The sequence below is a fragment of the Notothenia coriiceps genome, unplaced genomic scaffold (genome assembly GCF_000735185.1).
Source record: "Notothenia coriiceps isolate Sejong01 unplaced genomic scaffold, NC01 NC01_scaffold00018996, whole genome shotgun sequence".
In the NCBI taxonomy this organism is placed as follows: domain Eukaryota; kingdom Metazoa; phylum Chordata; class Actinopteri; order Perciformes; family Nototheniidae; genus Notothenia; species Notothenia coriiceps.
In genome coordinates this window covers 1066567-1082142 of record NW_011351697.1, presented here as the reverse complement: position 1 = coordinate 1082142, position 15576 = coordinate 1066567, and the positions used below count along the sequence as shown (strand labels likewise).

At 40.9% G+C, this 15576-nt stretch overlaps 4 protein-coding genes across 4 annotated transcripts in view; 1 reads left to right on the top strand and 3 right to left on the bottom strand.

Moving 5' to 3' along the window:
- Positions 1 to 15576, bottom strand: part of LOC104951361 (uncharacterized) — a 108536-nt gene that overhangs the window by 27983 nt on the left and 64977 nt on the right. The gene's annotated exons all lie outside the window — the stretch shown is intronic.
- On the bottom strand, positions 25 to 2213 carry LOC104951357 (transmembrane protein 69-like). The gene is made up of 3 exons (XM_010777997.1): positions 2069 to 2213; positions 1408 to 1452; positions 25 to 1302 (listed from the first exon to the last, which is right to left on the bottom strand). The coding sequence occupies exons 2-3, from the start codon at positions 1450 to 1452 to the stop codon at positions 532 to 534; spliced, it is 816 nt and encodes a 271-aa protein (XP_010776299.1). The 5' UTR covers positions 2069 to 2213; the 3' UTR covers positions 25 to 531.
- On the bottom strand, positions 3086 to 10177 carry LOC104951358 (transmembrane 4 L6 family member 4-like). Its single transcript, XM_010777998.1, is given in 6 exon segments — positions 3086 to 3734; positions 4065 to 4242; positions 4562 to 4710; positions 8568 to 8597; positions 8599 to 8661; positions 9742 to 10177. Coding segments are annotated over 6 exon segments (606 nt in total). The 5' UTR covers positions 9913 to 10177; the 3' UTR covers positions 3086 to 3719.
- Positions 11310 to 13133, top strand: LOC104951359 (gamma-glutamyltranspeptidase 2-like). Its single transcript, XM_010777999.1, has 3 exons — positions 11310 to 11566; positions 12573 to 12726; positions 12806 to 13133. The coding sequence occupies exons 1-3, from the start codon at positions 11467 to 11469 to the stop codon at positions 12963 to 12965; spliced, it is 414 nt and encodes a 137-aa protein (XP_010776301.1). The 5' UTR covers positions 11310 to 11466; the 3' UTR covers positions 12966 to 13133.

The following is a 15576-nucleotide window of genomic DNA, read 5'->3' as shown; positions in this document are numbered from 1 at the left end:
CAGCTGATTTGTAGCATTGCTCTAATGAAGTGTGACTTTTTTCTTATCATAAAAAAAGATCTTTGCCTGTTCCAGAAAATTGACAATTTTAAGGAGTCTGTTTTGGTTCTCACTTTTTAGACTATAAAATGCAATAAGGAGCACAAAAAGTACAAATACCTTCATATTTCAGATGACAAAAGTGCATTTATTTAACGTTCATTGACCTTCAACATTGTATTTTCTTCAGTTATTTTATTGTGTGGCATTTACTGATTTGGGGCGACTCTTAGTAGTAGTTTCAAAATGCAAAAATTTATTTAATCTGAATGATTTTAAACATTGTACACTAACCAATAACGTCTACATAGAGGGTACGTCTTGATAATATTCTGCTTTTACAGAAGCCAGTTTAGCAGGATCTATAAAATACACAATTGTGGTATCTGAAGGGCTGAGATTAGGACAGAAAAACTCCAATATCAAGGAAGAGAAATATGACCACCAAATTCAGAACATGGTGGCCAAATAGTTTCTATATTTGCATAATATTTAATCTGAGAATAGTTTTTTTTCTGGGTATATTCCATTAATTAGAATTGTACCCAGAAAAGAAAAAAATGCCACGATGGTCAGGACAGCGCGCAGGGCTTTGAACCAGCTGGGGTAAGTGGGCAGCAGAGCCAGATCATAATGCAGCGCTATTCCTAGCCCCATGATAACCATGGTGGCTGCAGGAACAATGCTGTCGCTCATCATCATGGACACACAGGCCAACAGCGAGGGAACCACACTGTTGGACAGATTTATCCAGTCAGGTTTGGCTGGGCTACTCTCAGGAAGAGCGAATCCCCAGCGAGCCCCGCCCACGAAGGAAAGGATGGAGGCGCCGTAAGCTAATTGAGCATAAGCCAACTCTGGATAGTAGTTCTCAGTCACAGCCATGAGCAGAGTGGGCGCGACAAAGGGGAGAAGCCCTGCAAACCCAAGGTATAAGGCAGGTTTGGGACCCTTCCACAAGTCCTTCATGTCATAGCGCAGCAGATCCAGCTCTCTGGGAGGTTCTGGTAGCTGGGGGCGCTTCTTCAGCCTCACTGCAGAGGAGTGGAAATGCTGGTTCCTCACAATAGATGGAGCTGCATGTGTCTGGGTCCTTTGGAAGAACTCAATCCTCCTGGAGCTGAGGACAGAGGAAGATTCGGCTCCTCTGTCGTCTCTTGCTGTTGAGGCCCAGCAGGTCTGCAGGGAGCTGGATCCACCACCAGAGGCTCCGGGGAGGACTGATGTCCAGCATCTCTGTGCAGGACCTGCCCAATGCAATACCTAAAGATAAGACATTTATGTTAAGATTACATATGATTCACCTATAATGATAAATTAAATAAACATAAGCAAACAAGCTTTTGAAAATCATAAATGGTTTCTTACCTGCTTGGCTGCAAAGGTGCTTCTTTTAAATATAACAGAGAGCATCTGATGTAAAAAGTAAACAGATATTTGGTTAGACAGCAAAGTCACTCAAAGCCTAAATAAAGACTCAAATGGAATTTAAAGTATGAATACAATGTACACTGTTTCTGTTTCACTGTTGATATGCTTTCGATAATGTGTTATATCTATTACATTTTATTTTTTTAATCACACACTTTATTATGATTGGCATTACCAAAAATTGTGTTTTTATGGTATTTAGATTGGACCACAAATGTCAATAGCTATTATTACTATTATAAATATTGTTGATATAAGAATGTTGATACGATAGATGCAAAGCGTATTTTTGTATAGCTGCAGTCTACTGTTTTCTAGTAAAGGTACATACAAAAGAACATATTTAATCCTCTAATGACTGAATTTGGCATATAGAAATCACAGCTATCGACATGTGTTTCCCTACCCAAATACATTTTCGGAAACAACTGTCCAAATGTAGAATATGATCTAAAATACAGATCTACTCAGAAACCAGTCTGTCCTTAACCTGTTCATCTTCCTCTCTCAGATACACTAACGTTACACCACTGGAGCCTGCCTTAGCACGTAGCTAACAATTTAAGCTACATTCACGAAACAAAGATCATGAAATTACCTCTGTTTTAAATTGAAAGCATCATAATCTACAGTTATTTATTCCTGGGGTCACTCAGAAGGTAGTAGTGGAACCAGTGGAACACGTTGGTACGCGGCTTATTCCTTCCGTGTTTCACAAGAGGCGTCCCGGAACTACAGTTCCGACACAACAAGGAGAGCACTGTATTATATAATTAGTTTCGAACTGGACGCGTTATATATTTTTTGTAGGTGTTAATTAAATATAAATTAACTTCTGAACTTGTTCGAATTCATAAACATTGGGCAATCACGGATTATACTGAAGTCATAATGGAATTCCCCATAATAACTCCCCCACCTCTACAGACATAAAAAAGAAAGTATATGTATCAACATTTTAGTTCTTTAATTTTTCCAATTTAATATGTATTTTTGATTTGATTTTCTGCAGGCTTTAGGTAAAAAAAGGGGGGTGTCTTTATAAGACAATAATACACTGTACAACTTAACAAACTGAACTTTATATATAAATTGCTTTGCCAAGTATTATTACTACAATGTACAAATATAAAATACTCCTGTTTTTATTTCATGTTATTGCTTTTTATATTTAATATTAATACTGGTATGAAAAATCAGCAGTTTTCAAAAAAGCTATTTAACATTTCAAAGAGTTGTCAATAAAATAGAAATCTACTTTCTCATAAAGATAAACTGTACATTTTCTAAGGGAATAAGCAATTAAGGACAACCCAAATGTTGTATATTTGAACAGGATGTGTACTCGGAGGGATGCAGCATCGTTGATAGATTGATATTTTAAACATTAGGGAGGCCATGTCTGGATAATGTGCGAGCTCCAGCTGTGGGTAAGAAGTTACAAAGTTTCCTTGTTTTATAACGGTTAAGCATATAGAGAATGTCAAACTGGTTCAAAGTTACGTTCAGTCTATGGATCTCATTTAACAGCCATTTCTTTATTTTTGACAATGCAATGATTATTAGCTAAGGTTAGAAAAAACTAAAAACAAACATATTATTTAGTACACCTTTTATGTAGAATGAAATCAGATCAGTCAGCCTTACAGAAAAACAGTATGATTTAATATCAGATTAGATAAGTGAGTGCCTCATGAGAAGGCCTACAGTTTGTACAAAGGAGAAGTGAAATAACAGCCGCATAACAGTTACTTCCATGCCTAAAGTGTGCAATACGTTTAAAATATTAGAAACATTTGAAATAAAGTAACTTTGCTTCAGTACTTTTGATTCGTACAGCAATAAATGTGTCAGTGAGAAGTGCACAATAATTGTATCAATAGTGCGGATGCATTTGTCTCTATGACCTTTTAACCCCCAGCAGGGGGCAGTCAAGCTACATAAACATATTTATCTAAAGGTGGGAACTATCTTTAGTTCTAACATGTTGCTCCCTGTAAGTTTAACTACTGTAGATAAGAAGAACAACATTTAAAGTAATAGCAATGTCTCCCGATTGTCAAATCACTTTTCATACATAATCCTTAGAATAAGAGCTATGTCATTTCACCAGTGGTGTCATATATAATGTGCACACACAATGTAATCAATGAGCTCATGGCACAAAGCAAGAAACAACTGCCATCCTCTCAAAATAATAATAAAAAAAGAAGCAGCCGACTGCAGACTGCCACAGCTGTAGTCAGGGCTCAGACGGCATCGCTCTGAAAGACAAACACCAACATTTTTATTACACTGAAATGTAATAATGTAATCCATCATCGTTTACTAACCCCAATCCTCAAACTGTACTCAGTTGCATAATTGACTGGTTAATGAACAATTGGACTTGATTCCAAAAGTAGAGGTAATCTGGAATTAATTGGATTAGTTAGTGGATAGAATATGCATTAGGGTTTTCCCAGGAAAGGATGTTTTTTTTAAATCCTGTCAAATACAATCCTCTTTTTGTATTAAAGCTTGTCAAATTATGTTTTATATGATTGATTTATTCACACAGATTAACTCGACTGGACTCATCATGTGATACTGACCCCTCCACAGCAGTCCCCACACAGACATGCCAGCAGGCCGTTCACCACTTGCACAGCACACAGCGCCATCTGTATCAAACCCATGACCAGCAGCACGGAGAACAGGGAGAGATGCCAGGGCACCACGCCAGGCGGCTCCACACACTTCAACCAGATAGTGTTGTTTGACAGGTAGTCACTGGAGTGGGAAGGTGAAGAAGAGACAAAAGTTTTATTTCAAAGGTTTTAGGAGCTTTTGTTTTTGTTTTGCTGTGTGGTAAGAAATCAAATGCTACATTGGGGGAACGGTAAGCATCTTTGATGAAATAATGAATGAAAGAAGTTTGTCATCAGACTGACACTGGAACTGACCCTTTAACTCTCTTTGGATGGTACAATTATGTTCACTTTCTTTGATTCATTATTACCCACAAACGTTATGTTAAAGGAATAGTTTGCTTTAAGAAGAATGCTTGTCAAACAGCTTGATACTTAATACTGGCTGTGTGTCTGTGTACCCATTTGAGAAGGGTGTATCCCAAATCGGTACTGTTTCGTTATATTTAACCACACATTGAGGTCCTTCGTTAATAGCCACAGCAGAAACTATAACTGAGTAACCAGCCCCTGCAACACCGACAGCTGCAAACAGTATGGAGCTCAGCATCTACACAGAGAGGGAAAGAGATAAGAGAAGTTACTCATATTTGCAATCAATACCGTTCTCGTTTCTAACTCGTGTTACTACAATGGAGTTTTTATTCTTTCACTGTGCAGATAACAGGCTGGGTGAGGGTCACCAACAGAGCATTGACAACACAGAGCTACTGAGGTGTGTGTGTGTGTGCGTGTGTGTGTGTGTGTGTGTGTGTGTGTGTGTGTGTGTGTGTGTGTGTGTGTGTGTGAGCTGCTCCCTGTTGTATGTCCCTGAGTGCATTTCCCTCCTCCTTCTTGCCTCTCTTTCCTCTGCACTGTCCTTGCAGTGTCCTTCTCTCTTTCTCTCTCGATCCACTCTCTCTCCATCTCCATCTCGTGGCCTTGCACTCTCTATCCCTCTGTGTCTTCTTTACCCAGCATCACACACACATACACAAATGCACACACACACGCACACACACACACACACACACACACACACACTTTTCTTCTTTGAGTTCCTCTCGTTCCCTTCTTCCTTGCCCTCCCTATTTCGCTCTAACTTTGTGTACCAGGGGAATAACATGCTTCAGAGCGTTCAGATGGAGACAGAGAGTGTAGCTCCTATCACAACTGCACCAGACCTTTTAAGTAAACACAGCTGCAACGTTATCACACACATACATGAACACACACCCCCTTGCAAAGTCACACGTCAAATGTACACACATACACACACACAAGCAAGGATAGTGAGTTTTGCGTGGGAAAAGTACCAGTAAGCCTGAACAAATTAAAACACATTTAAAAAATCTGGAGCGCATGGCTGATGCAGGTACAGATGGGAAAAGATGAAACAAGCTGTCAGAGCAGAAAACATGCAGCAGATTAGATGAGAAAGACAGGAGAGAAGGAGCAAAGCAAACAGGAAAAGAGAAAAGGCTTGCTAGAGAGGAGAGTATAAAGAGACACAAAAGAAGGTAAACACTCTTAGTCAGGCTGACCAATGTAAGTAGACAGAAACATGGAGAAGCACTGCAATAGAGATAATGGCGATAGAAAGATGGGCATTAAAGCAGACAGCACACAGAGCAGAGTGACAGACTGACAGAGGGATAAACCGATAGAGACACAGCGAAGGGGTTAGTTTGCTAAATGGGTCTGCTTGATAATTGTGTTCTGTGACAGCTGACAGTAGCGCCACTTAATTAAAGCCAAGCAGGAAATGACTATTTATAAAGGCTCTATCCCATCAGCACTAAATGACATGGTGTTTTATTTCCCTGCAACGACTGGCCGCAAAACGCTGACTTTATTTAATTCGATAAGTGTGTGTTTGGAGGGGAGGGGAGGAGGGTGGTGTGTATGCGTGTGCTTTTGTGTGTGTATCTGTCTGTGTGTGTGTGTGTAATGGTGGGGGGAGCCAAAGGGAGGAGTCTGTCCGTGTCAGTTTGCCGTCTCGTCTGTACTGTGTGTGCGAGTGTGTTCCTGTGTGTGTAGAAAAGATAAATATAAAGACATAAATCAGATTTCTTATATAAAATGTGCCCCAGGCAAGTGAAAGCAAGCACTATATCCACTTAACACATACACGCAGATTTACACACTCCTCCAAAACACATGCGCAAGTTCACACGCACACCTACACACACACACACTGAAAAGCAGTCACACACAGTCATGTCCCTCGACAATGCACAGTTTGACAGCATTCTGTCTGACAATTTGAAATGTCAGCCCCAAGTGTTCGTCCAAGTGTGCAGATGGATGTTTGCGTGTGAGGCTGAAGAGCCACCATTTCCTGGATGTCAGCTATACAAACCACTCACAGTCAAATCCGGTTGAATCTTTGTTTGACTTACCATGAACTCGATTGGCCTGGAAGTGAAAGACCAAAACAATGGAAGATTGGAGTTAACCATAACAAACAACAAAAAACAGAACAGGCCTCCAGGCCCAAGGATGCACTTAAAGCACTTTGCTGGATTTCTGGGTAACTTTAGGAGACATGCATTAAAAAAATATAACTCCTATGGCAAGTTGAGCTTTAATGCACTGTGGTGATGCTTGTTTCAAGAATGTTTTATTACAATTTAAGAATAGGGCTGTAATTTCAATAGAGGCGGATTTGTGATTCTTCTCAGACTGCAATTTAACTTACTCTGTTTACAAAGACAGTGGTGGGTAAAGTGAAACAAGGCCGTTTTGTGCTTTTTATAATCAAGTAATGATGGCAATTAAAATTAGTTTGAGGCATTATCAGTGGATAGGCTATGAAAACCTTTATAATGTTATGATTTTTAAAACATTCACTATCACATTGCTCAACATTGAAGTCAACAGTAGCCGCTTTCACACCAAGTACTTTGCTGTACTTAGTGCCGGCACTTAGTACCCCCATGGATACAGATTGCGTTCACACCGGAATAAGTTCCCTGAGGGAAGATTACGCAAATGAAGCTGCTGATGTCACTTCTTCTTCTTCTGCTATGGGTTTACTGGCAGGCCGCAAACCACTTCACGGCATACTGCCACCCGAAGTCCCCGGCCGGAAGTCCCCAGAGTTGGGGACTGGCTTCAGTAGAAGCTGCTGGGACTCCCATTAGCTTCTACTGAAGCCTTCCGAGTAAATGTCATAAAACTGTGAAGTAACACATTTGTTTGTGTGAAACGCTTAATGAACTACATCTCTGGTCTCGCAGACTCTCACAACAACACACGTCACCAAGATGACCATCACTACTGTATTGTCAACAAAACGATTGACTACCCTCACTATCACCACAATGAAACACGTCCAGAAGAATGTCATGCAAAGCTGTATGCCTTCCTTTGATTCTCTCTGAACTGCCTGGTCTTTTTAATGTCAACCATTTGTGCAGATAGCATGAAATAGAAAAGATCGGCGATCGCCGATGCTAGCGTTAGCATTTCTCCCCCGTGCTTAAATTGTGTATTATAGAATGATCACACAGGTGACAGTACTCTTCAAAGGGTTCACGAGATATGACTACTACTCTTACTGTTTAACATTTTGGGTTACTTAATGTTTTTTCATATTAAGGCTAATAAAAATGACAAGGCTGTAATGCTAACCAACGTGCTAGCTACTAGCTAGGTAGCTAACTTGATCCAGCCACTCCTGGTCCTTTCATCAGATGGGAAGCGAAAGAACGAGCAAGACCCATTGCTGGTATGATAACGACCTGGTACTAAGCACACAGGCATCTTGTTAACATTATCTTATCTTAGCCAGCGCCATATAGATAGATAGATTCTATCTATATGGCGCTGATCTTAGCTATCTCTTAGTGGAGAGTAGTAATATTCATCCCGCTTTCGTCTCATTAGTATGCATAAAAAGTGACAGNCTAACTCGTGTTACTACAATGGAGTTTTTATTCTTTCACTGTGCAGATAACAGGCTGGGTGAGGGTCACCAACAGAGCATTGGGACAAAACAGAGGCTACTGGAGGTTGTGGTGTGTGTGTGGCGTGTGTGTTGTGTGTGTTGTGTGGTGTGTGTGTGGTAGGGGTTGGCTGCCTTTCCACCTCTTTCGCATTTTTAAAGTAATTGATTCAGTCTGCTACCGAAAACAATTGCCAGCTCTCTGTGATATAAAGTGTCATGGTGAAAACTCGCCATTTAGACTAATTTATTGTTACTGCTACTGGACATTATATCACAATTAACCTTACATCAATTTTTGTTCAATGTGTGTGTGTTAAATGCTTTTTGGGCGATGTTAACATGTTTTGGGCATGCATTTTTGGCATCCAGAAATCATGGAGGGTGTGTGCATTAGTGGCCAATTGGGTTTGTTTTTATTAGTGATGAGACTTAATGATTGGTGAGAAGTTAAACGGCAGCTGAAAACATCTCCTCACTGCAAACTCCGCCCGCCAGCTTTCATTGCCAACAGCACCCACAGCAAGTCATTGTCTTTGCAGAACCCAGAAAGACCAGAGCTGGGAAGATCATCTGGTCAGCAGCACACACACACACACACACACACACACACACACACACACACACACACACACACACACACACACACACACACACACACACACACACACACACACACACACACACACACACCACACCACACCACACACACACACACACACACCACACCACACCACACCACACCACACACACACACACACACATAAAGATGATGTTTAGAAAATGCCCATCTGCAGGAGGAAATTAAACTGCTGATTGTCCCGCAATAAACATAGAGATATGAAATACTGTAAAACTAGTTCCTAAACATATTAATGATGCGCCCACTATCAGAAGCATTATCAGATGTTTACAAAAATATGCCTTTAGAATAAGTTTAAATACACTTTCTTTCACATTTCCAAACAGCTTTAAATGGATGGATATATTATTTAATAGCATTCCTATAATACTATTCTCATGTATTTTCTAATGTTTCTAATGTGAACCAGCAGTGCAGTACATGAGATCACTACATCCTTTATTTTTAAACTTACACAATGTGTTGATTTTCTGTTAATATTTTGATTAATTAATTTTTCTAAGGTACAAAATGTTATCCGTTCTTCAATTACAGTATTCTAAATGTGATGGCTTTCTTTTTGACTTGTATTATGTCTAAATGTATATATTGAGGTTATTGACTGTTAAACAGACAAAACGAACAATCTGGCGACTTTCAGAGCTAAAATATTATAAAGCGCATATTTCTTCTCTTTTCTGAAACATTATGTAATACACAATTATCAATTATTCAAGGCACATTTAACTGCAATGAAAATAGTTTTTAGTTGATGCGAAAATACATTTCAATTATATTCTCTATAATCTATTTTCATGAGACTACACAGACATACTGACACTGTCAACAGAAGCCTCACATATCACTCCAGTAGCAATAGATTAAATATCAAAAACTACACACACATATCAGACTTCTGGAAGAATACAGATTTCAGAGCAGCAGCTGATATCATAGTGTACATCCTCTCCTACACAATGCCAGATTCCCCCAGCTTTTACTCTCAGTGTTGTAACGTTAAAGATACTCACCAGCACTCCAGATCCCAAAATGCCTCCAAAGTACCAGACTTGCTCTGTGATGTGTTCTTTCTCCACAGGTTTCCCCCCAGGGAAGAAGAGCAGGATGTTGCACAGCACACACACAATCGCCAGAGGCATCAGACTGATTCCCAGACACTTGGAAAAGCTGCCTGAACACATTCTGATGCTTCAACCTCCTCTACTAGGGAAAACTACTTAAACTATCTCAATACTCCACCTAAACTGGCAGCTTTGTTTTAGACTCTTGTCCAGTCCTCAATAATAGTACTCCAGCAGCTGGCTGAATATTAGGCCTATACTTATCAGCAACTGCAGCTTCCACACACCTTCTAAGAGTATTTTCTAACACTTCGAAAGCTTAATTGGTTCGTCTGAAAGCTCTGTTCACTTCACTTGATATTTAAAAATGAGCTTGTCTGCCTGACCTGTCCTGTTTCTATTTGGCTGATGCTATGGTTGAGCCTTTATAGCCCACCCTTCCCTCACTGATTCACTTTTATAGCAGCTGTAATATGGCAGGATCACACACAAACTTGTACAAACACACATGCACGCAAACACACACACATTAATGCTGGGTAACACGCCTGTGTGTGTGTGTGCACACACACTGGCGAAGACACAGTGGTTAATGTTCTACCATGTGTTTGTTTACATGGAGACAGAGAATGAAGTGACAGACAGTTGGTCGATAAGCAGAGGCCTCAAAGCTGATCTGCAGCTACCGCAGGTTAGTGAATAACAAAACAAGACTTCAGAGTTTAGGACGCTCCTTTTATCAACTCTAGATAATTACTCATAATGTTTCACAATGTTACAGGTCGACAGATGTGAGTCAGATGTGTGAAACATATATGTTGAAACAATGTTCTGCATTTATCACAATACAACTTCAAAACTGCACCACCTTTCTAGTTATCACTTTTAATCACAGATATACTTAGTTTGGCTAAGCAAATTGGTCACATAGTTATCATCTGTAGACTTGAGTTAACATTGATTAAATAGACAAACATCATAAAATCATTGATTTTGAATGTTTTTTATTTACATTTGCTCTTAGTGCTGTGAAAAAGACAAACACATGCACCAAAATGAGTCATTAATCTGTGAACATTTGAACTAAATTGGTTTTAAACGAATCCTGCCTCTGCTTGCACTGACGATTATGATTTGTACTTTCATTTTTAAGTTAAAAAGAAGAAAAGCGGGGTGTTGATGTTATAAAATAATACAAATCTCAGACAAATGGTTTGCCCTTGTGCTGTTGGAATTAAATAAAATGTCACATATATTTGTTAAAACTCTCTCAACAAACCTGAATTTAAACAACAGTTTGTAAATATGAGTAGGCAAGAGGTTAGTTTCGAATGGTTGCTATCCAAACTTTGTCCTGTTCTCTGAACTATGGGTGATCCCTCTTGAAGTGTTTTCTTTTTACCTGAAGATGAATGGGAATATCAGCCTAGAACAGGCTGCAAGATTGAGGTTTTAAAATTTGAATTAAACTAAAATACAGTTCCACATTATTTTCTGCTGAAACTTCAGCATCAATCGATGTATTCTGTCATCACGTTCTTTGCTGCCGACCTAGTTGAGACAGACTCAATGGATGCCCGATTAACAGATCAAAAGCCGAAAGTTCGATGCGGTTTAATTTTGTTCAGTAATTGTGCCTTGTTGTTTTCAACAGTTGCTGTTTTTTAAAGCGCGATGGATACCGACTTGTCTTTCTGCTCTCGTCGGTCTCCTGTGGTGTGTTTACACGGCTGCGCGGCGTCCAGCCAGCCGATAGCCTCCAGTTTAGGACTCGGTGAGTGTAAAACAGTTGCCATGGAGATTTCAAAAATATCTGATGGCAAAATGACAAGCATGTTATTAAAAAATCTAATAATAACTTCGAAAAACTGAGAACAAAGCCTGGGATATTCCACAATGAAGTTGCACCATCAAAAGCACAGTCCATAAAAGGCAGAAGTTAGTTAGTGCAGTGAGTTTTGAGCTAACTCAATGCTAGCAAACTAGCTACAAAAGCACAACCAGTGCTAAGAAGGAAAACTTGAGGATCAGAAACAGAACATTTTAGACCCTAATAAAGTGCATTATTGGAGTAAAACACTGTGACACTTTTTGAACAAGACATTTTCTCATTCTTCCAGACCACATAACTACTGTTTTTGATGCAATATCTTATAATCATTTAAATAACCATACAAATCTCCCTGATCTTAATATGACATTTTGAATTGGCTTGTTTTTTCAAACAACTCTATTCAGAGATTATAGCAACAAATCCTAATTTTAAAAGTTTGAAATTGAAGAATGTTTTGGCAGTTTAGCTCAAGACAATACAATGATGTGTCTAACTCTAAGCTTTTCACCTCTAGCCAATACCATTAATGCAGTAATACATGCAACCTCTTATCTATGTTTTATTCACGATTTTAAAATAGATTCAAGACAGCCAATGGTTCTTGATAATACTCATAGTAAGGTAATAAAGATTGGTTTAAAATTACAGCCCGGCATTCACAGGCAATACATTTTATATTCATATTGTAGCTTCCTCAGATGCACAGATGTTCATATAAAAGGCTCATTCTCTCTTTTCAGATGTTTAATCTTTCCATGTGCCTATGAGATTTAAGATACCAATTTAGATTCGAGCAATTTAATTTGTGCAGCTCACAAACACATTTTTGGAATGAAGGGTTTCAAAGTTGGATGCATTGAAAACTTTGAAAATAGAACCCAAACTGTTTGCACTGATAACTAATCGTGTAACATTATTCACACAAAGGTTATGTGTTTGTGTCCAGACATCCTTAAGCGCGGTGGCAATGCAGCGGATGCTGCGGTTGCCATAGCAGCAGCACTGGCGGTAACAGAGCCATGCAGCACCGGACCTGGTGGAGACGCCTTCTGCTTGTTCTACAACGGAGAAACCGGAGAGATCACAGGAATTAACGGCAGGTGGAGAATCTTCTCTCTCCGCAGTTGTCTTTTCATATTACAGAGTGGTTAGCTGAGACTCTCTCTTTGTCCTTCTCAGTGGTCGTTTGCCCAGGGCGCAGACCTTGGACTTCCTGGAAGGACGTGGTTACACTGCGGGGGCTCCTCCTTCATCTTCTGATGCCCTGAATGTCACAGTACCAGGGGCCCCTGCATGCTGGTGCGATACCGTGCAGCTATTTGGAAGTCACAAGGTTTAACTGTGTGTGTGTATGTCTTCTTGTATCTATCTATGTATAACTATATGCAATACACAGGTGGCCAAAAGCCCATTAAATGTAATGCTTTTAGATTACATAAACAAGCTAAACCTAAACACTGCAAGTGTAACCACATTGACACACACCACCAACACATCTGGAAGTAAGATTCTTAGTAGGGCTGCACGATATATCGTGTCGTGACGATAATCGCGATATGCGCATGCGCGATATTCACATCGCGTGGACGTGCGATTAAAAAAAAAATGTTTTTTGCGATATTAAGTAGGCAAATTAACTCAAACACGTCATGTTACAATTATTTTGCTGCTTGCTACAAAAGGAAAACTTGCGCGGCTATCATGCCAGGGGTACTTGAGTGAGTGACAGGCATGTGGCGCAGTGGATAGAGCGTTGGTGTTCGGATCAAGGGAGCACAGGTTCAAACCCCACTGCAGTCAGCATGTCGTTGTGTCCCTGAGCAAGACACTTCACCCCAAATTGCTCCTGTGGGGATTGCCCACAGTATTGAGTATGTAAGTCGCTTTGGATAAAAGCGTCTAACAAGTAACATGTAATGTAATGTAATGTGACATGCAGGCTCTGCATGTACAGCAAACCACCAATCACAATCAAATCTCCAAAGCAAACGGACCCGGTGATTAAAGGTAAAAACACTGAATAAAGTAGTTTCATGTGTTCCACGCTCAACGTAAACAAATCGCCAGCGTTCTCACCCTGCTTAGAGAAAGGCCGCTTCGCTTTTCGGTCAAGTCGAGACACAGTTCCAGACCTCGAACTCCCCCACGCACTCCGTCTGTCAGGTGGAACTCTCCTCACCCGAGTCCGGATCCTGTTCGTCTCTACGCACGCTGCGGACAGCCGGCAAACCAGTCTCGCCGCCCCTGTTCCTGTCTTAATTTTAAACCCCTCCTCGGGTCCGGTCCTGAGTCAACGGGTGGAGAGAGCGTCCTTCCCCAGACCCACGTACACGCGTCCTTCCTTATACGGACGCCCTCCGACGAGCGCCACACCCTACACAACCTACCCTCATTAGGTCCAGAGTCACTCTCGCGTCTCCTGTTAGGTCTCGACGTCCCTGGTCGCCATCGTCCTTTACTTCGAGTCGGAACGCTACCTTGTCGGACTGACCGTCAAAGTGTCCCGGGGGACTTGCCTACAGAACCTACAGAGTCACGGCTCGTACACCGCGCGTATCTGCTCTCGTCCCCGGGACGCAGGATATCGGCTAAATCCCCTATGTGCGCGCGCGGTCCCACTACTGACACAACCCGCCTCTGGTGGTATTTGTCCTTACCTCTTTATGTGTCACTACGATATGGTACTCCGCCGGATTTTTGTTTATTTTATTTTATGATTCGTATGAATCGATTAGTTTCATCCTTCTAAACGGCGATGAGAAAACGCCGGAGGAGCCACTGAGCGGTGTCCTGAGATTAACAGAAACGAGTCGAGAATCTTCTGAGTTGTCGAAGATTCTACCCAGAAGCACGGACAGAACATGCGCGGAGGGCGCGTCCACACACGGGATTTTACGCTGTGCGACCTAACCGGCTCAAGTATGTGAACGAGCCCGCGTGCCGAGGGGAAATAATCAATTGAGAAGACGGGTCGACCACCCGGGGAGTTTTTCCTTTTAAGCAATCTGACCGAGGGAGGACCTCAACGACAAAACATAAAAGTCACAGTGTTATCCAAAAGGTCGGTCCCCCCCCAAGTGTAATTTGAGGATTACATAATCGGTATTTCAATACCCTCAAGTTGGCGAATATGTCAACTGTGCGATGAGGTTATTTCGGGGAGGCAATCCATACACCCAAATTTAGTTTCGAAGATTGGGATTCGTCCAGTCAAGTCGAAGTCAAAAAAAATATTCGCAAAAGTCAGTTTGAATGACACGAGGCGAGAAAGAACGGGACTGTCGATGGACAATCGGGTCGCAAACACTCGTAAATTTTAGTGTTAAGAGCAGTCTAGTGGGCGGGCTGATGCTCTCGAAAAATAATGTGTCTTTTTTTTTTTGCATGTGGTGACTTTGTCCTCTTCCAGATTTTTTGTGCTTATAATGAGTGTGTAAGATCTTCAGTGTCACCAATAAGACAGTTTTAAGTCCCAACGTGTGTAAACCAGACGGCATGGAGGAAGACTAATTAGACTCGTCCGTCCTCGGACAATAACCGCAATCACTTCCACCTTTGACGTGTGACACTAAGGATTTTAGAGACCGGGTGTAAACCACCTATTATGACGAATCTTTGGGAAAGGATCGTACCGGGTTCGATTAGGACGAAAAATGATTTGTCCCCCAAGCGTTCTTTCTCCTTTAAGGTGTCGTAAAGTCTACTATCTAACGTAAGTGAAATTGTGGGACCCAGACGTTTTGTGTGAATTCTTAAACTTCTTTTCTGGCCAAAGAAAATGGGGAGTTTGGTTAGGCAAAGAGAACTTGAAATTACGACAGTTGCAGTAAAAAAATTGATATAACCTATGAACGCCTACTTCCTTAAAATCGAGTGCCTGCAGACCCTAGAATCAATAGTCTCGTTGTTCGGACTCGGCATCCGAGCCCAATCGTCGCTCGGCTCTGAAC

Bases quoted from the DNA above. Each gene is read 5' to 3' on its own strand.
- LOC104951357 (XM_010777997.1), bottom strand. From the start codon at position 1,452: ATGCTCTCTGTTATATTTAAAAGAAGCACCTTTGCAGCCAAGCAG. The intron at 1,303-1,407 runs GTAAGAAACCAT...TCTTATCTTTAG, and splicing joins GCACCTTTGCAGCCAAGCAG to GTATTGCATTGGGCAGGTCC.
- LOC104951359 (XM_010777999.1), top strand. From the start codon at position 11,467: ATGGATACCGACTTGTCTTTCTGCTCTCGTCGGTCTCCTGTGGTGTGT. The intron at 11,567-12,572 runs GTGAGTGTAAAA...GTTTGTGTCCAG, and splicing joins AGCCTCCAGTTTAGGACTCG to ACATCCTTAAGCGCGGTGGC. The intron at 12,727-12,805 runs GTGGAGAATCTT...TGTCCTTCTCAG, and splicing joins ATCACAGGAATTAACGGCAG to TGGTCGTTTGCCCAGGGCGC.